The 26,531-nt window shown below is 48.4% G+C and overlaps 1 protein-coding gene across 2 annotated transcripts in view; it reads right to left on the reverse strand.

The window, feature by feature from the left end:
* Positions 1-26,417, reverse strand: part of LOC148382295 (adenosine kinase-like) — a 29,162-nt gene extending 2,745 nt beyond the window's left edge. Inside the window, exons 1-8 of one of the 2 annotated variants that reach the window (XM_088359227.1) lie at positions 26,251-26,417; positions 25,011-25,085; positions 24,866-24,919; positions 20,868-20,946; positions 13,135-13,307; positions 12,254-12,362; positions 2,440-2,610; positions 816-851 (exon numbers count right to left, since the gene is read on the reverse strand). In XM_088359227.1, the coding sequence (XP_088215353.1) occupies positions 816-851; positions 2,440-2,610; positions 12,254-12,362; positions 13,135-13,307; positions 20,868-20,946; positions 24,866-24,919; positions 25,011-25,085; positions 26,251-26,300 (747 nt within the window). In that variant the 5' untranslated portion in view covers positions 26,301-26,417. Of the gene's footprint in view, positions 1-815; positions 852-2,439; positions 2,611-12,253; positions 12,363-13,134; positions 13,308-20,867; positions 20,947-24,865; positions 24,920-25,010; positions 25,086-25,603; positions 25,761-26,250 lie in introns of those variants that run through there. The other variant, XM_088359226.1, reaches the window with a different exon arrangement.
* Positions 26,418-26,531: the final 114 nt, after the last annotated feature.

Here is a 26,531-nt window from a genome sequence, read left to right on the forward strand (position 1 = left end):
GGCGTAACACTCTAAGTAAGTGCTAATGGTGAGGTTAATGCCGAGGCTGTTTGTGAGCCAAGCTAAGGACGCGGCGCGGCGCTGCGCGGCGCTGCGCGGCGCTGCGAGGGGGGAGAAGAAAGCAATTTGTCAGCGTGACTGCGTAGAAGCGCTTCAGACAGCCGACACACCAGCGCACCAGCGCACGAGGCTTTGGCACGTTGTCGCCCTTCGCTTTTATGTGCCCACCATAAAAAGGTGCTGGGGGGGGGGGGGTTGGGGGGGGGGGGCATAGCGAGGCATTGGCAAGTGGCGCGTAGTAGCTTCAGAGCAGCCTCCAAAATGAAAGATTTAAAAACAATAACATCAAGTTAAAAACAAATATTTAAGAAATAGAATTGTGTTATTTTTGCTTCTATTTCTGTCAAAAAAACTGTTCGGTTATTGCGTGCCATTGCTCCTTGGCTACTTAGGAAAAGAAACGGCTTGCTCGATCCGTCGTCTCTTAAAAAAAAAAAAAAAAAAAAAAAAAAAATTCAATAAAGAACATCTGTACACGATGTCGGGCGAGCAAGGGTGCGTCACGACACAGAGAGAGAAGGAAAGAGAAGGAGAGAGAGAGAGAGAGAGAGAGAGAGAGAGAGAGAGAGAGAGAGAGAGAGGCAGCTGAACAAAGAAACCATGACAACTGCCCAATTGCCATGGCAACAGCAGCGAGGCCCGGCGAGTGTAATAGCGCATCAATCACTGTCCAAAAAAGAACTTCATTATCAGCAGAAATCAAGACGAAAGGAGGAAGCGTCGGCACGTCGGCGTGTCGCTTGCCGACGGCTCACCTGGAAGTCCAGCTGCTTTGCGAACGTGGCCGCCTCCTGCAGACACAGAGAAAAAACATCAAGCTATACATTACAGAAAATCAAATGACAATAAATAACAAACGTACAAAAATAAAGAATTGTAGAAATCATGAGCCTCGTGTGTGTGTGTGTTGCAACAAAGTGTCTAAAAAGGTATCAGAAGGCGCGCTGAGAACGTTGACGCTGTCATAGGATTAAACGAACCTCGGGCTATTTTCAGCATGCTTAAGCTAATAATCCACAATTTCATGAGCAGCCAAATGAGCGAGGGGAGCGCAAATCTTCACTTGACTTTTTGCCAACATACAATATGTGTCAGCAAAGGAAGCCTTCATAAGGTCATCTTCCAAAGAATGCAAAACGTATCGAAGATAAGCAAACACCAAATGGCCGAGAAGACGTAGGAAGTCGGCCATTTTTTCTTGCAGCACTGCAAGGTCTGAAATTTCCCAAATTGCTCTTTGTTGTCTTTCTGGCATGGACAAAACCCACCAGAGCAGGTTGTGTGTGTTTTTTTTTTTTTCCCCTTCCATTTAACTAATGATCTCGCTAATATGCAGCGTGACTCATGTGGCTCCATAACTGCACGTCACAACTAAGGTCGGCAGGCCTTCTCCTGGCCGGTGACTCATCTTGGAGAATGCGAGAGCCGCTTCAATTAAAAGCGGGCTGGCTAGGTTCAATGACACCTTGTGACGGCTCTGCCAATTCCCGTTTAGTGCCTCGACTCCCTTGTACTGTCACACGGATTTTGAAAGGCACCCGTATGGGAACGCGGGCCCTTTAGTTTTTGTTCCAGCTGAGCTGTGAAGGGGACAGTTTGAAATTAGCACAGCTCCCGTTTCAAAACAGCCCTGCACCGATTGTGCGCTCAAATCAAAGCGAGACAACCAGTCCAGAGTTCCTATTAAATTGGTACAATATTTGGGAACGAGAAATTTGGTTCATGAGCGAAGCTACTTTTCATCCCAAAAGAGCAGCAATATAGATAAGTGGCACGCAAACATTAGGCTTACAAGGCCAATCAGTCGGGGAGATTAATTCTGTAACGACGGTCCCGTTTGTCTTAAAGAGCGCAAAGCCGAGCGCAACGCTTCCATGGCCGCTGCCCTTCTTTTGAGCGCTGCTGCTACTGCTGCTGCTGCTGCTGCTTTATGTCCTACGCTCAAGAGAGCACATTGCTAAATCGTTGCTAATTTTACGGCCGGTAATCATTTCTCTCGTCGGGGGCCGTATTAACTCCTGCCGTTAAAGAAAATAAATAAATAAAAAATAAGAAGGGATTGTTGTTCCTGTGTTAGGCAAGTCGTCCGCCTCGGCGCCTATTTTGGTTTTCGGAGAAGCGTTCCGACGTGAATCCGTCTGCAAACGGGCAATTATCCCCAATCATTCAAGTCAATAATGAGCTTGTGGAGGCAAAGCGCTACGGTGGCCGCAAACTGCGCAAAACACGCAGCGTTTGCAAAACACACTTCGGGAGGCTCGGAGCAATTAGCAGGAAGGCAAAGTGCTACAGCAAGCCATAAATCAGAGTTTTCTTCCGGCTGCGCACACTCAACTTTGAGAGTTGACTTTTTTTTGGGCTTATGAGGAAAAGACTTACCGTCTCGTTGCCAAACAGGATGTCCACGTAAGGCATGAGCTCCATCATCGCGGTGTTGAAAAACTGACAGATGAAAGGCGCCGACAGGTTTATGCAGAAGAGTTTGTTGTTTTGCGAGGCGTGCTTGGCCACCTTCAGCATGGACTCCGGAGACACGGTTAGGAAAAAGCCCTGAAAAGACCACAGCGACCATTTTGCATTTCAAAATGAGCCATTTGACATTTTTCAATTCTGAGCGTTACTCCATTTACAAATTTGTGTAACACGATCCAGAATGGCCGCCACAGAGTAAAACACTTGAAGTGCCAATTTGTGGGTGGAATTATTGAATGGAAAGAAGGCGAGGGGGGCGTGGGGGGCAGATGATTTGGGACAAAGCCTGCGGTGGGGAAACAACACACTCGTATCCGGTGATGGCTGAACAAAAGTCCGGTGTGGACTCCCCTTACTGAGAAACAAGAGAAGCGCCGTCGCTCATTGTGTGAATGGCATAAAAATCGGACAAGAAAACAGTTTTAAGTTTCAGGTGGAAACCCGACACAGAAGTGCTGCCCCGCTTTGATACGGATCTGCTTGACCTTGTTTTTTAGCGACGAGCCGCTCTGTAAAACCAGTCGGCCGCTCGATAACACCGAAGCCAATAAGGAAGACTTTCAACTGATCCATTTAATCCTGACTACTTTCTCCGGGGCTCAGGCTGCCGGCGCTCAATTAAAAGCCGCAAGCTAATACGACGACATGGTCACGATGGCAAAGACTCGTCAGGTAGCACCTGTCTGAAAGAAGACCAAAGGCGAGAAATCGCGGCGCGCAAACGGCCCATCGGCAACCTTGACATGTTTCTTTCGCCGCGTGCCAACGGAGATTGTCTCCTGACACCGCCGCTTCCAAACAAGCTGATCAAAGGCTGCCTTCAATATCCTTGAGGGCCTGTGAACTTTGAAAAAGTGACTTCCCCTCGGCCAGAAGCATGACGCCACATTTCCCACAAGTTAAGATTGAAAATACTGCACATGAATTGATGCCCCAAAGAGCTTCTTTGGCTTTTTATAGTGGAAGTGGAAAGTCATCACAGCGCAATGAGGATGCAAGATGTCTTGGCTGCCTTTCAAATCAAGGTAGCGGCGAGGCAGATTCAAAAGTCCCACGGTTGCGACTCAAATTCCAGTTTGAATCCGCAACCGGCCGTGAACTGGAACATGGTAAAGTCTTCAGCTGCGTTGCCAGGGCGTGGGATGGAGTGGCGAGGATAGCGGGGGGCCGCTTTCAAAGCGTCAATGTCTCATTTGTGCCGGCGACGAGCATGAAGTCGACATTTTCGCAAGCCGCCGATAACATCTGTCTCTCGGTTCCCGTCCGGGATTCGTGTTTTGCTTCGGCTTATCAGATCGCCGCCGCTGATTGCGTAAAGCCGATTGTAGCCGACGACCTAGCAACAGAATTGCTCGCCACTGATGACTGAAGCGACCTGCTCAAGGCTTTCCTGAAACATACGATATTGAGATTAGGGGGCAACTCTTACCTCACCAATTTGGAATTAAAAATGAGGACCCCCCCCCCCAGGTTTCAGCAAATATTTCCAAAAGGTGTCACCGCGATGGATGGAAAGCGGTCGGCCGGGGGTCACTCGAGGTCAAACTCTGCCACGGAGCCAAAGGAAGACAGTGCTCCAGTGTTTGCCGTCGGCCTGGCAAAAGCCGGCGCAGCGGCCTGGAAAATTACAGGTAATTGGCCGAGCCATCGAATCCAGTTTGGCTTTGCCCGAGAGCCTAGAATAACAAAGCTATGATTGCTGGAAGGCCCCAAAGAGTTAATTTGATCCACGTTTCTACACCCACCTTGAAATGTACCCCCCCCCCTCCCCTTTGCAAATACTCTCCATCTGCCAGATTACATTGACGCAGCGGGAGAAGGTGAGGGGAGCGCCCTCGCTCACGACTGGCTGAAGGCTGGCTGTCAAGCTAAGAATACACTCAGACTGTTTGTATTGAAAAAAGATGAAGTGTTCCACCTAATTGGTGCTGGGCCACATGCTGCAGCATTTCAACAAAGGAGCCTCTTTTCCTCACCTGACTGATGGACATCCGCCACCTTTAAACTTGACCCCCCTCCCCACACCCCCCGAAGTTTGCTAAGTAAGCTGTCCATTAAGGAGCCATGAAAAGGTGTCGATATCGCAAGATGGACTGATTCGGGTACGAGCAGAGACACGTTCACGTAGCAACATCCAATTTAATAGCAAGACCCACCCAAAACGGTGCCCCAAAGAGACGGACAGACAGGATTGGCGACAATTTGGTTCCACCAGACCATTCCCAGAACGAAACCCGTCTGTCCTGTGGAATTTAGCTGCCAAACTGGAAACGTCAAGCCCAAAGCCAGTTTAGCTTCGCAACGTCTCATTTATTCGACACCAAGCGCTAAAGTGGGGTGAGAGCATTTCAAAATGTAAACACAAATAAAAGAATCAACTTAAAAATGCAAAGGGAGGTCACGAATAGTCACTAACTGGAATAAAGTGGCTTGCCAAAAAGTGAGCCAAGGCTTTTGAAATTGCTTACCAACGGTTTCTAATCGAGCGTCGACTCGCTGTACATTTCCTGAACCGCATTTGCTGATCTTTGCTCCCTAAAAATGATTCAATTTACGCCCGAGTCAAGCTGAGGTTTTCGACCTCGCCGACACTAACAGCGTGTTTTACGCTCACAACAAGCAGCAAGTGCAGCTCTGCAGAGAGAGCAGGAAAGGGGGAAAGAAAAGAAAAAAAAAAAGGCCAAAGAGAAAAATCGATTGGCCGCAGGCAAGAAGTGTGAACTTTCATACCTTAAGTCCAATTTCCTTGAAAGCGGTGGACCCTAAATCACATCAAGCTGAGGCCTATGCAATGTTTTTGGGGGGTGGGAATATTCAACAGGGGCCCAAGTGTTTTTTAGTGGAGAAATTTTTTTTTTCTATTTATGGTGTTGACTTCCTCCCCTCTATAAAAGCACTCAAATATTTGTGGCAGAATGTTCCCTCCCGCTCCAGAGTGCCGCAGGCGGGCCAAAAAAAAAAAGAATTAGCCACCCGGCGACAGTTCGTGGAATTTGCATCTTGCAGGCATCAGGCTGCTGTGCCAAAGACATTAAAGGGCGAATAATCGGGTTTTAATTTGACGAGGCCTCGGCGTAGGCACCGAAAGCAAACCACGTAAGCTTTTTAGCGTTCCCGAAAAAAAAAGTCAAAAATTGCAAATGCACACTTTTTCATTGTGTTATTTTGAAAGAATGAGCCCTCAAAATGAAACAAGCCGCCGCATGAAAAAGAGCCACTTGAAGAGAAATGGTTGCCTTCTAATTGGGGCAGAAGAGAGAGACCATGTCAGAGTAAACAAAGTCGAATCGATGGCAGGGATTAGATCCCGAACGGAGCCTTTGCTCTAAGGAGGGGAGGGAGGGGGAGGAAGACGGAGTGCACCTTGTGACCACGTGTCGTCAACTTGATCACATCTCGGTTATTTGCGTGACGGGAGTGCGGCGCTTCAAGTCAGGCCGCATTCACGACTGCTTCCTTAAATGAAAAGCTCCCGAGTTAACATTAAAACATGGTCATGTATCCAAACAGGCATCAAAAATGACTTTTTGTCCTAAAACTTATTTGAAAGTCTTTGTAATGCAAAAAAGTGTTGTTAACAATCCTGACATTTTTTTAAAAAAATGCAGCGATTTGACCGATTTAGCTACAACGAGCAAATAAATCTGGCGCGGCCTTCGAGGGGGCGCCCGGCGGGAAGTAAATCACGGCTCAAAGCAGGGTAAGTCTCCTTGAACCTCTGCCATTTGATTAGAAAAGAGGTTAAACAAGCGCCATCATAAATATGTCATGTTTGGAAGAGCGCGGGGGCCATCGGCACTGAGGCTCGGAGCACTTAAGGAGCGCTGCGGGCTCAATTGCCGCATGGCATCCCTTTGTCGAGTCAATGGCCTCTCCAAGACTTTGGAGGAGGTTGCTCTGTTTTCAGCATTAGCCTTTTCTAAGCCCAAAACGATGTCATACAAAATGGAAGCGCGAAAACGGAGCGGGGAAGTGAGTAGCGCCATCTGCTGACGAAGCTTACAAAAAGCTATTTGGAAATTTTATTGTTTTATTTAGTTTGTGTTTGAAATTCTACAGAAACATTTGAATTTTAGTGTATTGTTGATTTGGATTTTTTTTCTTCCCCTGACACATTGGTGTGTTTGGGAAAAAGCTTTCTTGATTCCTGGCATGCCAGAGAAAGGTCCTGTGAGGATTACATTGGCTAAGCTCTTATCACTCCAGGAAATTCACTGGAAAGTGCACAGAGTAGAAAATCAAAGGAAAGCGTTATTCTTTTCAACTTTCCGCTCGGTGAGAAAACTTATTTCTCCTCAGCCACTCTACTTTTCACCACGCTGGAATTTTCCATGCGGAAAATGTAAAGGCAGGTGATTTGAAGAGAGGGAGGGAGTCGGGAGGCCCGCCGCTGTTCAGGACAAATGTTGATTATTTGCGCCATGGCGACGAGGGTGGGACGAATATCAACGCATACTAATTTGGATGAACATTTTCTCTCTGCAATAAAATTTGTCAGCGTCGCCGGCGAGTGTTACCATCCCATTTATCGACTTTCTCGCGCGCTAATTGGGCGGCGAGTTTGCCGGTGAAGCGAGCGTGTCATCGGGCCCGCGGGGAGACGACGACCATTAGCCGCAGGACATCCCCTGATTGAGGAGCATCGAGGCGGCGCCTGGGCCAACTCGATCAATAAACTTTGATTTGGCGCAATGCAAATGGCAACGGCGCTCGCTCACGCGGTGGGGTGATGCCGCACGACTTCTTCCGGCGCTGTTCAATCATCATTAGCCTTTCTCACGGCGTCAATGAAAGGGTATTTTTCCAGGCATTAATCTGCTTTGGTCATACTTGAAGCGCCGCGTGTCAAGAGCGAGATGGCTTGGCTCGATGGCGCGCCCTCTACTGGACGGCCCGACCCGATCCGTCGCATCAGCGGTGCGGACGGCACGGGACATCAACCTCACTCCTCCTTTTCCTCTGGAGGTGACTAATTGGCACGTGCGATGGATGCCTGCCAGCGTCCAAACGAGCTCCGCAGTCTGCTGCAAACCAATTAGAGGGAGGCGTGTTATTTCTCCATCGGCAATGGGAAATAATCAATCCAGTCGTTTCTGAGGGGAGGAAAAACTCATGTGGAGCGGTGGATTTTCATTGAATGATTAAAGTGAGGGTGGGCAACCTATGGCTCAGGGGCCCAAAGTCCGCAAACTATAACGGGCCATCAAACGATGACATCAAGATGCATGCTAAATTGGTGTTAATTTAGCATGTGGCTCCGAGCTCGACAACCCAAAAAGTTGCCGATTCAAGAAATAAATAGCAATGCTAAGAAATTAAGTCACTTTTTGTCCCTTTTTTTGTTTAATTTTAGCCGCCCTTGCTTGCGTGGATGCATGCCCTTCTTGTGTGCATGAGTCAGCTTACATCTTGTGACAATGGAGGGCCGGGAGGAAGGCTTTGTCAAAATGGGGCCGTTGTTATTGTTTTGATTACCCACCGCCACCCCTCCCCTCCCCTCTACGATTGCGCCACGGCATCTGCAACAAAGACACGGACATAGCGAGCTTTAAAAAGGACTCGAGGTCTGTTTTGTATTTACGGCGGCCGGCAATCTCGTGCGGAGGGATGCGGCCACCATGTCGGGTGCTAATGGGAACGTCCCTCAAGGCTCCGGCCATCGACACAACCGGAAAGGAAGCCGAGAGGAGTCGCTGAGAGCCGTTGCATAACTCTGCCGTAGTGCAAATGTTTGGACCGATCATTTTGAGCTGACCCTCAAAATGGCTTCTGAAGAATAATTAAGAAAAACTTTTTTTCGCTCGGGCCCAAACAGAGTGCAACACATGGAAAGTAGATCACAGGCGACTTGTTTGTACAAGATGTTATTTTTTACACTTTCCAAATTGTTCAAATGTTCCAGGACAAAAATCCGTGAAGCCTCCCGAGCCGCGAAGAACAAACATTTCTGAAAACAATGTCTCAGTTGACGCGCTTTGCATTTGAAAAAATAGTTTCGGAGGGCAAGGCCGGTGAATACTTTTGCCTACTCCGTTTCTACGAGCTCGAGTTTCACGGCCAGGCACCCAAATACTTATACCGCCCCTTGAAGCTTTGGCTAAATTTGTAATGCCAGCGCGTGTGTGTGTGCGGCTCAAGTACATCGGCAGTGTGTTCTCATCCCATCGGGAAGAAAGAAAAAGAAAAAAAACACCCGAGGCGCTATATTTAGTCACATGGTGGCATGTGAGCAGTCTCCATGACAACAGAGCAAAAATGTCATCCTCCTCCACTCAAGATGCATTCAAAGACGTCAGGGAAAAAAGGTTAAGAGGTATAAACGTCGGGTCAACCCCCGACTTGGCGTTAACAACGCAAAGTAATGTACTGCCGGGTAATGAGGGGCTACGCTAAGTCGATGGAGCGCTTGTAAACGTTACGAGGCCATCGCTTCTCCTCAAAAGCCGCACAAAAAAGAAGGAGAAAGTCGATGAAAAGTATTGGCGCTTGCCGATGGAGGGAGGCCAAACTGGCAGTGGGGTGGGCTCTCGTGGCAGAACGTAAACAAAGCAGGAATGCTAGGAAGAAAAAGAATAGAGAGGAATAATCACAAGTTGAACATCTGCTAGGCACTTGCACGCACGCACACGTCATGAGTGAATGCGAGCCACATCAATCAACGAGTGCTCAAAGCCGCAGCCACGAAATTGTTCATTATGTACTCCAAGTGCTTTTATTTTTAAATGTTTCCTTTTTAAATTTCTTTTAACAAGTAAACATGAGATGTCATTTTTTTTTTTCTTTTCGATGGATGCTCTTAAACATGCCTTCACTGTGGAAGTGGGAGGAGCCGAATGTCGCCGCCTGGTATCGATTCCATCGAGGCTCAGGCGCCGTAATCAAAAAAGGGCGGCTCGGCACTCTAAGCCTCCATCTTTTTGCCCAGGAGACGTCAAACACCGCCAAGTGAATCTTAATCAGACACTCAAGCGGGTTGGCCGCACTCCCCGATGAGAGTATCAACACGTGGCCATCAGGCATTATTCGCCGCCGCCAAGTGGCTCTTTATTTTCCCTCGCCTCGGCAAATAATTACTCAAGTCTATTCAATTAGGGCAGGCGGGCAGGGGTCGATTCTCAGAGGTAGCATGAGTTGTCGATGCGGAGGCCGCCGAGGGAGGGCGACGAGGTGAAGGCAGAGTCGACATACAGATATTCAAGTTTGGAAAATAGAAACTTATTGGGAATAAAAATGGAAAAGTTACAAGAAAACTAAACTCAGATGCACAAGAAAAATGAAGTAGTTACTTTCTACCAGTGGCAAGCCTAGCTAGCGCAAGCTCGTGCTCACTCTTGCTCACTCTTGCTCGGGTTGGGGGAGCCCCGCCCACCTACCCTCGCACCCCGACAGCTCATTACCACTCAATTAGGCAGGTGCAGCCCAGGCGCAATGACGCCCACCCCCCCTGCACCAAGGCAGCTCACTGGCGCGGAAAGACAGACACTCGACGGCCGAGCGCCTCTTATTAGACTTGATTGAAATTCCATAATTGGCCACACATGCCGAACGATCGGGACGGCGCCGTTGTTGTCGTGGATTCACAAGACTTGCGTGCCGGCAATTAGGGAAGGATAATCACATGCAATTGACTAAAGTGTCAGCTTGACGAAAGGGGTGCAGCTCCCACAGAGCTCCAGAGGGGGGCGCCGGACAAAATATCGCTACAGTATCGTTTTTTATCGTTTGGTTGCCAAATGAGCGTCCATTTTAGATGGGGCAAAGTATGACTGTATTGATAAACAAATGCAAAATTTTAATATTATGCCTGACCAACAGGGGTGTGACTAAATATTATGACAACGTTTCATGTTGCGATAAAGCGCACGGTTTAATCTGGTGATCCAGAACGTGTTTCACGGCTGTCTGGCAGGGGCTGAGAAAAGGGCGGGAGAAAAACTCACAATCCCTCCGAGCAGCTCGACAACACGAGGGGAACGCTGACCCTCGGGAGAGTGGCTTGGAAGATGAATTGATGTACAAATGTATTTAATAAGCCTGGCCACAAGTCAAACCTGGCACCAAAATGCGGCTCGGATTGGGATTGGCGGCCGAGCGCCATTGTAACTGATCGCCTGCAAACAAAGCGGGGACACTGCCAGTTTTTGACCGCCCCCCCTCCATTTTTTTCCCTCCTTCCTGCATTTTGCCTCGTGATCCCTCCCGAGCAATGTGTAAGGACTGATGGGGCGGGGGGGGCTTTGCACGGGGTGGCGCAGCGTGAGTAGTGAGGAGGAAGGAAGAGGCGGGAGGAAAAAGCAAAGCTGCAGATAAACAGCAGCGGCGAGGAAGCTCAAGGTCAGCGTGAGGACGCTCGCCCCGCTTCGGATTGCCCGCTCGTAAACAGATCGATGTCCATTTTGCATTCTTAAAGAATAAGAACACTTGAAGTGCAATATTAACGACGCTCGTAATTTATCGGAGTCATTAGATCAGGATGAGACATGTATTGAATGGCAAGAGAAAAAAATCCTGCTCGGGGACAGCCAATTGATTGTGGAGGTTTTGTTGTTGGCCAGTTGGCAGAGGGTGCACAGCGTCTCCTCCATCTCTCCTTGGCTCATTTTGGACCATCTGCGCCCGGCGGTAATTAACGGGGCCTTTTTACAGCCAATTGTCTGGCGCCCTCCCTCTCCATCATCAACCTGCCCGTGACCGTAAGGTGCACTGTTTGATTTTTAAAAAAAAAATGTTTTGAATATTTCCACTGTTCCCGCTGCATGGCAGGTTAATGCAAAGTGACAAGTTGAAGGATGCATCTAGCGGGAGGAGATAAAATTACAGGGCAAAGCGCTCAGTGGGAAGAAAAACAAGGCGGTGGCGGGAGCGGTGATGCTGCAGAGTGGATAAAAGAACATGATGATTCCACATTAGAGGGAGGGGTGGGAGGGTGAGTGGCATTGAGAGGAAGGACGGGAGGGAGGGAGGCTAACTGGGCCAGCATGAAGACATGATCCCAAGCAATTAGAGTTACTCCCACAATGCGTCAACACGTCAGCCTACCGCTCTGACCTTTCGCACACGGCCGGGACCCAAACGCAATATCGGCATGTCTCGTATTCTTGCATCTCGCAGCGCATTATCGATTTCATTAGCCTCCGCTAAGCCTGTGGGGAAACATCGCTATCATTTTCTGTTCTGGTGCATTTTTGCGACAATTGCGGATTTCACGGGTTTTCTATTTGGATGGCCATAACGCAATATCGATATATTTTATGAGGAAGAAACAAACTCGGGCTTCACACGTCAAAACGACGTGTTGCGATACAGAATCGGTGTGAAATCTCAAAACAAGGCCATCATCGCCTTTTGTCTCCTGATCTAGTTTGGACACACAAGCATCAAACGTGTTTATTATGCCCGTCAGTCTCCAGTCTGTTAGCGAGTGTAAGTTCTTCTTTCCCCCCTTCCCCTCCGCCCCTTTCCCATCCTCTCCCGCCTTTGTTATTCCTCTTTGTGCAACGCCTTGCCTAAGGAGCCCCATTTCCTAGCAACAGCCTGCCACCCAGTATTTGGCAGCGTTTCAACATTCTCGCTCTTTGTGGGAAACGCCAGCGCTCGCTCGCTGCCTGCCTGCTCTCTTGGCTTCCGCCACCAGCCATGATGATGAAGACAGAGAATGTGACTTGCTTGCTAATGAGACGACGAGGCTAAAAGGATGGTGAGGGGTGATGGTGCCTCTTACTGCAATGTAGTAGACCTTGGCTTTGGTCACCAGGTCCCAGTTGCTATCCAGGTCCAGGTGCTGCTCCTTCTTGTAGCATTGCGCTGCCGCCAGGTTGGCCACCAGAGACCTGTACAGGAGGACACACACACCGGACTCAGTTAGACCACTTCAGGCCTACTTCATATTAACAGCTTCCATATTTTTAAATCAGTGGATTTCTGGAAAAGTCTCCAAATTTTGTGCTTTTGTATCACATGCACAGCCAAGGCGGAATAGCACAACTGTGAGGGTTTGAAAAAAAAAAAGCATGCAGGCCAAGTTGCTTGTGAGTGCTGATGGCAGTGGTTAGCTGGGAGTGGCGGTTATCAAAAGGGAGGCAGGTGGCATTATGTTAACACGGGCCATTAGGTAGTGGACGGACGGACGGGCGGGCGGCCTCTTTATGAGTGAGCGACCGAGTGCCACAATCTGAGCTCCTCGATGAGAGGAGAGCAGGTGCTGCGACACAAAAGCGCTGGCTGCACTGAGCCCATTTCAATGAGTGCAGGCAGAGCAGACGGATTGCAAAATTCTGACCGGGACTTCAAACTAATTTCTCACGACTCCATCTTTGTTGTCGAGTTTGGATTCGAGTCCAATCAGCATCCAATTGGAAGTCATTGACAACCATGGGCCGGGCGACCTTTGACGCCGTCTGAGCAACAAGAAATATTGCGCCGCCAGACTCTCCGAACGCACCGCGTGACCTTTTCACGACTTGACATCAGACAAGTTGGGTCGCTGACGCACTCGCTGGCTGACTGACAGGTCAACACTGAGCAATTTCCCTTTCAACTCATTTATAGTTGAGTGATTTGTTGGCGTGTTCCGGTCGTTTGTGACAAATGGCGGGTGCTCACCGGTTGTCGCCAGTGATGCAGGCGGCGCAGGTGCCGGTGGGCTCGCAACTCTGCTCGTAGTAGCGGGCGTCCACGTGCGCCTCCTCCGACTTCTTCTTCAGAATCTCGCCAAAGCGGTCGGTGCCGATGCAGCCGAAGAAGGTCGCCACCTTGTGGGGCTTCTGGATCATCCACTGGGGTAAAAACAAACACTTACCCTCAATTGTTTTTACACTTACGGTGGGACATTTTAGTTCAATTTGCATACGCTCAAGCCTTCCAAGAGTCCTACGATAATGTGTGGGATTTTTAAAATCAAAGCTCCCAAAGGTTGCACATGTGAATGGTGTGGAAAGTGCTGGACATAATCGTGCATGCGCAAATTGGTGGCGAGAGCCACCAGAAGTGCACTCTTCTTCTTCTTCTGCTGCCGCTCTAACCTTCCTTGCTGCAGGCGCCTGGCACTTATCAAGGTCAGCGGCTCGGGTACACGTCAAGTCCAATCTGATTTTGCCGTCGCCATGATGAGCTCCAAGGTTAGGCTGTAAATAACGACATGTGCCGAGCGAGTGGCCGCTCAGGTGGGGATACATGCCCCCCCCCCACGTCCCTCAGATGACAGCATGGTGAATCACAGCAGCGCCCTTCTTCTCCTCCTCCTCTTCCTCCTCTCTCTCTGTTTGACCCTCGGCTGTACTCTCACTGCCAACTCAGCTTGTCATTTTGCAGGGTCGTTAACAAGCGCACATACACTAACACGCGCATGAGAACACGGTGCGCCCACGCAGAGAAAAAGCTTGACAAACACACACACACACTTGTGCTTATTGCCAGAAGCTGCCTTCCTCCACTAATAAAAGCAAAGCGGCAATAGATAAGAAAATGTCTGAAAATATAAATGGACAGACATTTCCACCCCGGAGACAATCCTTCTCCATTCACAGATGAGGCGCGATAATGTTGCTTTTAGGCTTTTGACGGGGCGGAAAATGACTGAATGTAAATTTTCATGGGAAGTTAAAGAAAGGCAATTTGGGAAGCATTCCAAATTGGAAGCAATCCACGGGGGGGAATTGTGGAAATGAATCACTTTGGAGGATGAATATAAACACTTAAGCGGAACAGAGAGCTCTGCTTATGCAACCTTCAATTTGGTAAATTCTTGCTTTACTCCCAATTTATCCCAAAAAATGCTCATCGATTCCTACGGAAAGTTTCCGCCTCTCAAAATTGCTGTCATTTGGAAATTTGGCCTGTAGCTCCAATAATACATTGGAAATGACTCTAGCAGGTTTCCATCTCACGGACACTCGGTCGGGTGCGTGGGAAGCAACTTTGAGGATGGCCTGCACCTGAACTGAGAAGGCCGCTTTATATTTATTGGGGGCTCCTGCTAAAAAAAAAACGCATGCCGCTATCCAGTTACGGGCGCCTCCAAGTCCTCTGCAGATTTCTGCGGACGGAAATATCAACGATGAGCTTCTCCGCTTGCATTTGTCTGCACAGGTAAGCAGAAAAAAAAAAAAAAAAAGCTCTGAGCTGCCGGCTGACCTTGAGACGCTCGCCATTCAATCAGCCGGCAAAGTTGTGCCATTGAAACCAGACTCAACCAATTGTGCATTATTCCGAATAGATTTTTGCATTTTTCTAGAGGGGAGAAAACCTTGCTGCGATAACCTTCCAGATTCCTTTTGGCTGGTGTGGAGGTGCGCCAGACAACGCTGCCAAAGCCATTCATCATCATCCCTCACCTCAACACTCCTCCCATCCTCCCGCATGAGTGATAAATTAGCCGCCGCCTGGTCTCTGGCGAAAAATATGGCCGTTAATAGCAAAGCATAAAGAAGGGAATTCGTATCATCACTCCAAGCGGATAATAAACGGCGATCTGGGATTACTACAAAGCCGTCGTAATTCTGCTCGGGTTAAGGCACCCCTCTGGACTCCCCTCTGGTAAATCACAGCACTTGCGTCAAACAAATGGAAGAAGCTCCATCCATCCATAGACAAATGTTGAGCATGACACACTGGCTGGAACGACCATACTTCAATATTTCATGGTACCGGTTTTACTTTTGGTGATATTTCCGCAAAGAGCCTCTTGAAGGCATTTCTCGAGTGGCTTCCAGAAATGCAATATCCCGCTACAGGTGCACATTCTCAAGAGGGGAACCCTCCGTTTGGTTACAGCAGATGACGCGGGGGCCCTCCTGCTCGCCGGCGCTCGGCCCCTCGGCGGAAGGCTCCGAGCATAAATTCAGACGGCGCTATAAATCAAAATATAGATTCTCAGCCGGCCGCACTTTCCCGGGAAGGGCTGCAATAACAATGTCATCTGACTGGGCCCGCTTCCCGTTATTGCGCTTGGCCGGCGGCCGACGCGGGGCCCCGAGCGTCCTGCGTGTTTTACAAAAGAGCGATGGAAACGTTACTGACCTACTTAACGCCTGGCATGTTAAGCCAAGACGAGAGCATTTGCAAACGCTCACCGAAGAATGAGCGGCCCTCGCCAGATACGACACCCGCCGTCGCCGCCGCGCCAATTCTGCGACTTTGCGAATGGCCAGGAGAAGACAATGCGCTCCATGGAAGCCGAGTGAATCATGCCGTTGCTATTTCCATGATTGCTGCGTGCGCCAGCGAGGCCGTCCGTCTGCCAAAAAGTGAATTTGATCACATTCATGTGTGCTCTCCCATTAGAGCAAGCGCTGGAAAACTTGACGGCGGTGGCGGGATGACCCGGCTGACCTTTTTTTGTGACTATGATGACCTCGACTACAACAAGCGATTCTGGACAGTGCCTTTTTTTTTTTTTTTAATAAAAACTTAACTACCCTACTATGGTTAGACGTCGACCCTAGCGCTAACTGAAAGCTGACCTCAAACCCTTACCCGAGCTGCAACCCCGAAAAAAAAAAAACAATACAAATCAGATGTTTGTCTGGCTGCCAATTCGTGGCAGCAAAAAACAGCAAGAGGTTTTTTTCAGCCAGCAAATGGACTGTAAAGTGCACATTTTTTCATTATTTTTTTTCTTGCCGTGGCGCCTCCTGTTGGCTTTGGCAGCTGGACGGCGACTCGTTGGCCGCTGCTACGCAGACCCGCAATTCTTCAAGAGAAGAAGCAAGGCCGCGCCGCAGCAGCGCCGGAGTATACGCTCCAAGTGTTGCGCAAATCTCTCCTAAAAGGTCAATAAACGTCGACGGGGGAGAGTGCCGCGCTGCGAGAGGGAGTGGAGTACAAGACAAGTCCTCCGTGGGAGTAATTACGAGCGCGCTCCGAGCGGCGCTTAAGCGTTACAAGCCAGTCGCTCGGTGCTCTGAAAACGCAGCCGGGCTCAACTCAAATATTTGCCGCCGAGGGTGTGAAAGAGCTCATTTGAATAAACAGCTTGACTTTTAGGATCGCGAAATAGCATCCTTCGAGTGCATAAAAAAAAATAATTGGAGGCGGACTGAAGAAAAGATAATTTAACAAGAGTTTCAAAATGACCGCAGCTGCAATCGTTTTTTTGCAGAGAATAAATAATATATACAAGTAAAGCCACGTGCGGCATGTTATTATTTCCTTTAATGCGCACTTGACAGTTAATAGTGATCGTTACACACTCAAAGACGGCGTTCTAATGGCGGACGACGGGAAAAGCACCCCCCCGGTGCTCTTCTCTGAGAGCCAACATGCAAAATTGCAAACAGCTGCCAAAGCGGTGCTTAGCAGTAACATGTTTAGCTTAGCTTAGCTTATTCCAGACATTGAAACAATGTCGCGTGAAGTTTTTACCGCATCGTTTATAGCGTTCATCCTTTCAGTCATGCAAAATGCCCACTTTGCCAACGTCTCAACGTGTGCCATTTTCATAGCCGCGTGACAAAATTCATTCTGCTAAAAGGTCTGTTTGCAGCGCGAGTGTTCTGTTTATGTACAGTCGATGCCATATGGAGCCACGGGTGTGGAAATAGTCAACGCCGGCCGGCCACAGATGGTGGGATACAAACATACTCGCGTACACATTTGTCTTAGCAAATCTTCTGCTCCCGCATACTGCTATGCAGAAACGTTATTTTTACAGCTAGGATGAATTTGAAATTAGATTTGGGGATCAGAGTCGGATGGACATTGAAGTAGAACTAAGTCAGCGCGTTTGTTTCTGTGCTCGAGCGGAGGAATGGCCCGGTGAATGCAGGCCTCCCTTTTGCCTCAGCCTCCACTCTGGATTTGTTTTGGTTTTTTCCACCCCGCTCCGTCTTTTCTTTCTCCCGCCCACTCGGCGCTGAAGTGGCTGTGACAACGCTTCGCTTTTTGTTGTGGAGAGGCGAGCACAACGTGTCCTAGTTAAAGTCAGCCAGTCGGGCAGCCAGCCCCATCTGTAATTACACAATTACCACGGTGGAATCTGTCATGACTTGCTTAGTGACAGGCATGTTTATGAACACAAGAGAAAGTCCTTCAGGTTTTGTACCCCCCCCCTCATTATTCTCTTCCAGGAAAGCGCGATAAGGCCAAAAATAACCTCCTGGCAATATTGACTTGTTGTAAACAAAGCCCAAACTTTAACCCAGGCTTCCAAACCTCAACCCTAATTTGAGAGGGAAACCTTAAATAGCTGCACAATTATGCCAAACTCTCACGGTGCTAAATTCCAACTCTAATGATGACATATCTTAATTGGAGGAGGGCTGCGAATCAACACGAAAGATTTTTTTTTGGGGGGGGGGTTTACGCAAGGGGCTGTCATAATCCTCGCCGCCAGCGCAGGCGACAATTACACCCGACAGACGGCGTCATTGTCGCGCGCCGCTCGGCTATTATTGCGGCCGACAAAGCCACTGACAGCTCATCGGCAGCCGCTAATCCCGCAGGCTGTTTGAGGTTGCGATACCGCATTCCCCGTGCGGTGCTCGATAATGATGGGCCGGGTGCTCATCTCTCAGCCGTCAGCATCATCAACTGTCAGATAAGTACAAAAAAACATTAGCACTGTTATTAGTGCGACGAATTCGAGGGACGAAAAATCGAAACCTAACTGAGCCTAATTTGAAACCCGAGTCACCTTAACTTTTTCAAAGGAGGAGTCGACGTCCAATTTTCTTGCCACCAAAATGGACAATTGTCGTCATCGGAGCAGCTCGGCTTTGCCAGGGCGGCTCCCGTTCTCACAGCCGGCTAATTACATCGTATGGCGTTATACCGACATTTAGGAAACATCAAGGAAATAACATGGCGGCTTTGGAAGCGCGCTTGCCAATTATCTTTTATTACTTTACAGCTAAGTAGTTGACATTCCCAGCAAATAAATGGCTTACGGTTCTCACGGCTGGCTAATTATAGAAGAGGGCACCGATAGGTTTATGACACATCCGATTCTTGTCAGAAATTTAAAATGATTGATAATCAACGCTTTTCCGCCCCCCCAACCCCTCCCCCATTTTTGGCTGCCATGACTGCAGACTGCTCGGCTCGCCTTCCAGTAAAAGTAAAAGCTTGGCACTTTTTGTGCAAAGGAGCCATTTGTTCAGGTGAAAAGGGAACTTGCACGCTAAGCAGAAGCCGGACAGTACGCAGGCAGGGGGGCGGGGGGGGGGGGGGGGGGGGATCCCACATTCATCACACCCGAGGATGTTCATCAAAAAATAATTGCCCAGGGCTTTTATGTACACTCCCGTGAGGTGGGGAAAGGGGCTCATACCAAAATGTTTGCCGCTTCAACCTTTAACTCGGAGCTTAACCCTCACCTCGGATGGTAATCACAAGTTAATTGCCTGCGGATCTATGCAGCTACAATGTACCTAGTACGATCGAGTAGCATTTGGCACGCAAGGAATATTTTCTTTTGTTTGTTTTTGCATTAAAAACAGAAAACTAGCTGCAAGGTTTTTGCAAAATTTCTAGCATGTAATAAGCCTCGGGTCCTTTTTTCCCTGAGTTTGTTTAAGAGCTTCGGTACGAATAGCATCACATGAACCCCCCACAGCTCCTTTCCTGTCCCCCCCCCCCCGCCCGCGGATCCGCTCCAGAAAGTCGCACGTCTGCCGAGTGTCAAGTCGCTAAGTTGAGCTGCTGCTCTTGCCGTTGCTGCCATAAAGCCGGTGGGAGAGCTCGGAATAATCTCGCCGATGTTAATGATGCAATTTATATGTGAGGGCCATGCGTTGTTTTGGCAGAGTCTTTCCGACTCTTCGGGCCTGCAGCACCCTCCCACCCCCCTTCATTGCTAGATGGTGGCGTGGGCGGAGGATGTCAAGAGCAGCGCTAAGTGGCATTACCATTAGTGTCTGTCTGTCACTGTGCCGCAGCTTTTTCTTCTGCATCCGCTGTGCCCTCACCTCCGCATTTTCCATCTTGGCCAGTCGGGTCTGAATCGACTCAAAACTGTTGTGGGTATTTTTATGCGCTAAATAAAACAGCTGTGGATAAGTTGAACAGGCGCGGTACTGCGTTCCAGACCCCTTGTCAGTTTTTCCATCCAAACATAAAACAAATATCTCATTTGGATTTCATTTAGTGCCTGGCACGTCACGACGACTCGCTAAACTTTTGAACTCGGGAGGGAGAAACGGTGACGGTAATTGCAGGCTGTGCTTTGTTTCCTAAAGAGAAGGGGAAAAATATGATGCTTTCAACCCAAAGTGTTTTTCCTCTCTTGTTGCTGAGCGACACAGAAGGACAGAAATGCGCCTGATAAATTTTACTGTCAGACACACTTGATGATGCTAAAAAATAAAAATACAAAAAAATAAAAATCAATCCATCATTGCGTAATCACGACTGATTGCGAGTGATATCAATTGTGGTGAAATTTCATCATGCTTGACACTCCAAATGATTTCTTATTGTCCAATTTTTCTCTTCTTTTTGGCCATTTTTTTTTTCTTGCTTCGTGTGTGGCGAAATGTCACCGACTATCATTTAGCGTGCCGCTCAGTGTGCTAAAATAATAAACACAAAGCTATTTTTGAGAAGCGAAAGACGAGCAAGAGCTTTAATAGCGCAGCGGCGGTTAACGTTTGTGCCGCTGGATGATTAAAGTGCAAGGTCGGGGCTCTTCGCGAGACCCGAGTCACTAATACCCAATGTCCAGTCACGAGGAATGCGTGTCCTAACAGGCGTCATTAGGCGCAAAGAAGAAGGAAAAAGGCCTAATGGGCTCTTCTAGCGACGAGCGCTGGATGGACACAAAAGCGCCACTCTTTCTTCTCTTGTTGGCTAAGTGGTACCAGGCGCAGGAATTTCTCCATTTAGCCCGTCACTGCTCTTTATTTGTTTAAGCGAACCAGCTATAAAAGGCAAACATTAGCTCATGGCGTGTTTTCACCCGGAGAAATAAGTCAATGAGACATCAGACCTCCCATTTCCGAAAAAACTTGGGGATTGCTCTGCTTTTTAAATCCAACTTTGGGTGAGACACATGCGTTTCCAATTAGCCGGGCCCCCGTTCGGCCCTTCTGCAATCGAGCGGGTCTGAGGAAATGTTCAACAGGCATCATAAGCTCAACAGAGACGCCCCCCCCCCCCTTCTTTCCAAACGGTAATCAAGACGTGGCTGTAAATGGATGACACGTAGTGCAAACGCTGCAGAAAATCGGAATCAATCAAGAAAAGCCGAAAGGGTCGCTGACACATTCGCCAAGTCATTTGTCTCTTTGTTGCAAATGAAGCAATGATGCTGATTTGTTTGGATTGGAATGAAAACACTATTTGCAGGACGGAGGCAATCTTTCTGGTTTTGACACCTCGGGTGAATTACACAGACTAACCTGGGCGATTTTCACCGAGTTCTGCGTGGAACCGCCGGCGTGATATTCAACTTCTTTCCTCTTGACAATTTCTTCAAACCTGAAAAAGAAAGCACAATTGGTCTCATTTTAATGGTCACACAAAAACGGCGGCCATTTTCAATCGGCTGACTGACGGGCCCAGGTGGCGTGAAATTGCACTTGTTAGGAGAAGGTGTACATCACAAGCATGGGCGCTTGTCTAAACACGGAGTCAAGCGGCGTTGCCTTTTTAGGCTCTTTTTACGCAGGCTTGGAATTCCACGGGCAGGACAAATAAACACGGCTTGGAGCATGCTGCGGAGTCACAGCCTCCGCTGCACTTTTCCTTTAGCTTCTTGAACAAACGCTAAGAAAATAAACACATGAGAAGCACTTTTGTAAACAGGCTGCTGTGACGCTCGAGTGAACCCGAATCGAAGCTGTGAAACCCGTGTGCAATTTTGCTATGAAATGAACATTTTGCAAGGACCTGACTGATCTACTTCACAAGCCAATAGAAAACATGTATTGGGTTACATGGCCAGCGATGCAGCTGCTGTTTCGATTTGTTCCCTCAATTGACGAGCAAAATAATCCGCTCAGCGCTCCAAATTCTGACCGTGTCTTAATGTAGCATGGCGAGAGTTTGGAGCGAGTGTGAAAGTAACCTTTAAAGGCTTCAAAGGAAGTCTTCATATCGTGTCTCGGGGCGCTCGAAGGAGACCGGGATATGTTTCTAAAAAAGTTTCCATGTGAGTAGAAAATAAGCTAACCAGGCGGCACGGCGGGAAGGGGGGGCCAGACACCTGTTATGACTTCTTGACAAAGGAGGAATTAAAAAGCACGGTGGGTGTTCATAACATGGAGGCAGCCAAAGAACTCCAGAAGTCATTTTAAATCTGCTTCTGAAGACCCCCCCCTCTCTTTTCCCGTCTCCTTCCTGGAAGTATTTGCTCCACCTTTCAGTGCAGGGGAGAGGGGGGGGGCTCAAAAATCCCGTCCGAAAAGGGAGCAGCTGCCTAGAGACACCCACAACCAAAATGTGATCCAACACTAGTGGCAGCGTAAACAGCCCCCCCCCCCTTCCTCGGCCATTTAGGGGGAGGAAATCCCTTCCCGATCCGTTGAGCCGCTGGCGGGAGGAGAAAAAGAAGGGATTGTTTTGGACAAAATGTCCTCAGCCCCTAAACACAAGCACGGTGGCGGTGGGGCGGGACCCAAACTGGGTCGGGGCAACACACGCCCAGCTGCTCAGTGAAATGAAATGCAGGTTTGTCAACCGCTGTAGTGACTAGCAAATTTCTGAAGATGGCGACGTTGCATCTTTGCCTCTAGGTGGACTTTGTACCGAGCCCTCCGGTTGAACCCGTAAGATTTGAAACTGTGAGGTGTGGGTCCGACACGCTGGCTCGTTTACATTGGCGTCGAGGAGCGCTTCCCTTCAGTGAGCACCCAAAGTACTTTGAGTGCCTTTGAGTGACTCATGACTTCCTCTTCGGTCTCACCTCCCCCCCAAAAAATGAGTAGATTACTTACACGAGGCAATAATTCACAACTTGCTCCTCTTAAGATCATACACGAAGGGGGGCGAGCGAGCCCCATTTAGGCCATTTCTCTTCACGGGCCTTTTGAAGTTGGCCCTTCCTGATAAGAGCGGATGAGTGGCCGAGCGAGAGCGAGTCGCCGTTAATCAATGGCTAGACTCGGGAGGCCTAAAGCGCCTGGAAGAGTCCCAGAGTGCTTGAGCGTGCTGGGGGGTCATTTATCTGCAACGATCACCGCACCACCTTTAATTGCCTCCTTTGCATTTAAGATGCTAACAAATCATCGGGACACGAGAGCCTCAAAAAGCTTCTCCTCCATCACTTCTCAAGAGAAGCCACGAGGGAGGCAGGACTCCTTGGCTTGCCCGCCATGGGGGAGTCTAATCGTGAGTGGGCCCAGGTATGTTTGGCTAAACCCCCGTTGAGCAGGAGAAAACAAGCGCCTATTACCTCCAGCTTTTTGGTGCCCAATTAAGGGCTGCGTAATTACACGGCCCTGATGGGGGACTAATTGCGTTACAATGTTGCAATAACAAACACGCTGCCCCGCTTGTTGTTTTCCTGCTTTCCCTTTCAATTAGACCGCACTCGCACGAATCATTTGCTATCACACTTTTTCTTGTCGTTTCTTCTCCTCCCTTTCTTTGCACTGCAGAGGGTGGCGTTGTTTGTCACAGTGTGCCAGCGGCAGCAAAGAGGAAAGGAAGGGGCGGGCCAGCGAGCAGAAGGACGCCAGGAAGCTTCTGGCATTTTTCTCCTGAGGATTGAGACTCAAAGCCGAGACATTTTTCTCATCTCAGAGATTGGCCGTCCAAACGTCAGCCCAGATAGAGCAGCGTGACTCGATTAGTCTCCCTGTTCGAATAGAGAAGCTGCTGCCATCCTGAGTGGCTGCAGGCCGGTGGGGGAGAAATCAAGGATGGCTAAAAATAGCCCCGAAGCGTTTTTTTTTTTTTTTTTGGAACGGAACACACTGTTACGCAGCGGCCGAGACACCCACATATTAATTATAATATGCTCTAGGAAGCTGAGGATTGTCAAGAGGGGTGGGAGGGAGCAATCTTGACGGATCATGTTTGTTGCACCACCTGGCGGCCGCCAACAAATACCAAGCGCCAATGCACAGCCCTGCTTTGATTTGACATAATAAAAGGCTCCAAAGCCATCCAAGCCTGCGGTGGCGTCAAGGTGTCGCCTCATCTTGGATACTCTGGGGATGCAAGGCATGTGGCGGTCATGTCAAATATAGCCTTCTGCGGCAGCCATGTCACGTTCGTGCAAAGGCCCCACTTGATCACGTTCAAGCGCATCGATCAAACACGACGGGCGCCGCGTTCCTGATCTCTCAATTAGTGCTGGCGTGCCGTTTATCTCTACACTATCTTTATGGCTCGGGGATCCGCCGCCGATGGATGCTGGCGACCCGCCACCCACGCTACTGGCAGGGGGCGGGATGGAGCTGACTTCAAGTACTCGAGTGGCACCACTCAGCAAGCAAGGCAGAGCGGTTGTCAGGTGTCGACACACTGGCGGAAGCGGTAGACCATCCCATGGTGTGGCGTCGCTTGCACTGACGATTACCTTGGCTAGCTCGACAAAGTAGTCGAGTAGATCACACACACAGTGGCAAGTGTTGAGGTTGCCACTTTGTTGTTTGCACTCCTGGTAAGCAGATTGAGTGCGAGCGGGGGGGGGGGGGGGGGGGGGGCGTGTACACACGCAGTGGGGGCACACCTCCGCTCATGGTCGTGTGAAGATGATGCCTGTGTCTCACCCCCTTCCCCCCTCGGGATCAGAAACACCTCCCTTCTTCCCTGTGCCAGCCCGCTAACGTGTCTTGAATTATTCATGCAGCAGAGAGGGTCACACGCAGCACATAATGAGGACTTTGCAATTGTGATGCGCTTAATCTGCATTTAGCGCAGAGTAAGTGGGAGACTGAAGAACTTCATTGCTAGGCGCCTCCTCGAGATCCGGTGTTTGGCCACATTGTCATCTCCTGCAGAAAGGAGGCGGGCCATCCCCCTGATGACATGTCATTTCCTGCTGAGGAGAAGCAGCAGGCGACTGTTGCCTCCTGGTGGACACTAAATGGAGTTCCAACTAAAATTGCTCACCCCAACCAGAGTGACAGTCACTTTTTCCTGTCACAAATATAATCCCAGTACCACAATGACGCATTTATTCTGCTGTGTTTTGTACATTTCTTAACATGCAAACCACAAGATACAGACAAGACACTTTTGCACTTAAAAATATACTTGGGCAGAAAGCAACATTACATTATAGGCTGCACCCTCCTGTTGCCAAATAGGGGGCGTGTCACGTTCAGGGCTAATATATACCACGTGGCTATTTTAGGCTTGGGAATGAATGACCAGCGCGAGCCCTAATTTGGTTCCAACGCACGTTTTCTTATTTAGTTTTTTTTCTTTTGTGTTTTGATTTACTCACAAGGCCTTGTGTTTGTCCTCAGCAAGGATCTGATCGTTGGGCTTCAGTCCGTACCTTTTCAAGACACAAAGTAGACCAATTTTGGTGCTGTTACTCACAGACAAATGGAGATATGACAGAAATTAGACAAGGCCGCTTCACTTACTTATTGAGGAAGTCTTTGTCCACCACTGCAATAATGTCCAGTAGGGGGTTGCCCATCCCAAAAAGTGTGTTTTCACTGACGATACAAAAAAGTACAACAAACAGCTGCTTAGCGCGAGCTTTTGTAGAGTCAAATGAGGTTTAGATTAGGAATAAGAATCACATGAAAAATTGCAGAGCCAGTCAGATTTGATTTTTCCAAAATAGAATTACCAGAATAAATTAAATCTCATCATAAAAAATAACAGAATATAAAATAACTGCTTGATTTAACAGTGTTTGGGGAAAATGTTTTCATAAAATCTATCCATTGCACTCGCTCGTCATATAGTCGTGGATTGTAAATGTGGTATCTGTGGGCAAAGTCTGTCACGATTACACGTTGCTCACCCTTCAGCACAAACTGGTGAAAAAAGTTACATTGATACAGATACAAATAAACAAAAAAAAAAGTTAAGAAAAGACATTTTGTTTTTTGTTTTTTTTCCAATCCAATTCACGCCCAACAGTTATTTAAATCCATCAAATTACACGACTGGAACCGCCAATGTTTCCTTTGACATCACGGAAAGCGTGTCACAAGTGTTGCCTTACCTTGGAGCTGTCATAATTGTCTGAAAATGAATTTTAAAACGCCAAAAGAACTTCTTGACAGTGCTGCAACGTGCTGCTGACAATACAGGAAGTCTGACCGTGTAAACGATCATTTGATTGGCGAGCAGTGGGAAGGCGGGAATTGCGGGCTTCCTGGCGAATGATTGGCTATGAAGTCGGAAAACTGCTGAGTTTGTGGTAACTGGGAAACTCTAATACTAACAATATAACGGTAAACATCATGACATTTTGAGTGTATTTTAATTTGTATTCGTACAGTGATTAAAGTGCTGATGTGGAAAACAATTGTACATAAATACACAAATGACGGAAGGGCTGACTGGTAGTAAATGCTAAGATCTTAAATTTGTTGTCACTGATTAAGTTAAACAAATCCAAAATTAAAAAACTAATATTACTGTTTCTATTCTTTCATTTTTTTACGAAAAAACGTGAATAGGCATAGTAGCTTGTTCACGTGACTAGCAACCTCCACGACGGCTAGCGGCGATTAGCATCCGCCCTGCCCGAGAAAAAGACACCAACCGCGGCGTGAGACGTGCCTGGAGCCCGGTTCGCAGCCGGCTCTGTGGTAGCGGCTAGCTACGCGGGCTAATAGCACAACAGCTACCTAGTGAAACATTTACCTCAACGCTTTCTTCTTCCATTTGGACGCGTTTGTGTCTTCGTGGGACATTCTTGCTTATTTGTTTGATGTTGCTGTTAAAGATGATGGAAGAACTCGTGATGACACGTACCGCAGCTTCCTTTTGAAACGATAAAAATGGTGACAAATACACTGCGCGGGAGATTCTTATCTCTAACTGTGACTATCTCTGAAAGTTAAACCATGAATTGGGTCTTAAACAAATAAAAATAACATTTTAATACACACAAAAAAATTAGAATGTTGGGGAGGGGACGTATT

The sequence above is a fragment of the Syngnathus floridae genome, chromosome 18 (assembly GCF_059516105.1).
Source record: "Syngnathus floridae isolate MCC-2025c chromosome 18, RoL_Sflo_1.0, whole genome shotgun sequence".
Lineage (NCBI taxonomy): Eukaryota > Metazoa > Chordata > Actinopteri > Syngnathiformes > Syngnathidae > Syngnathus > Syngnathus floridae.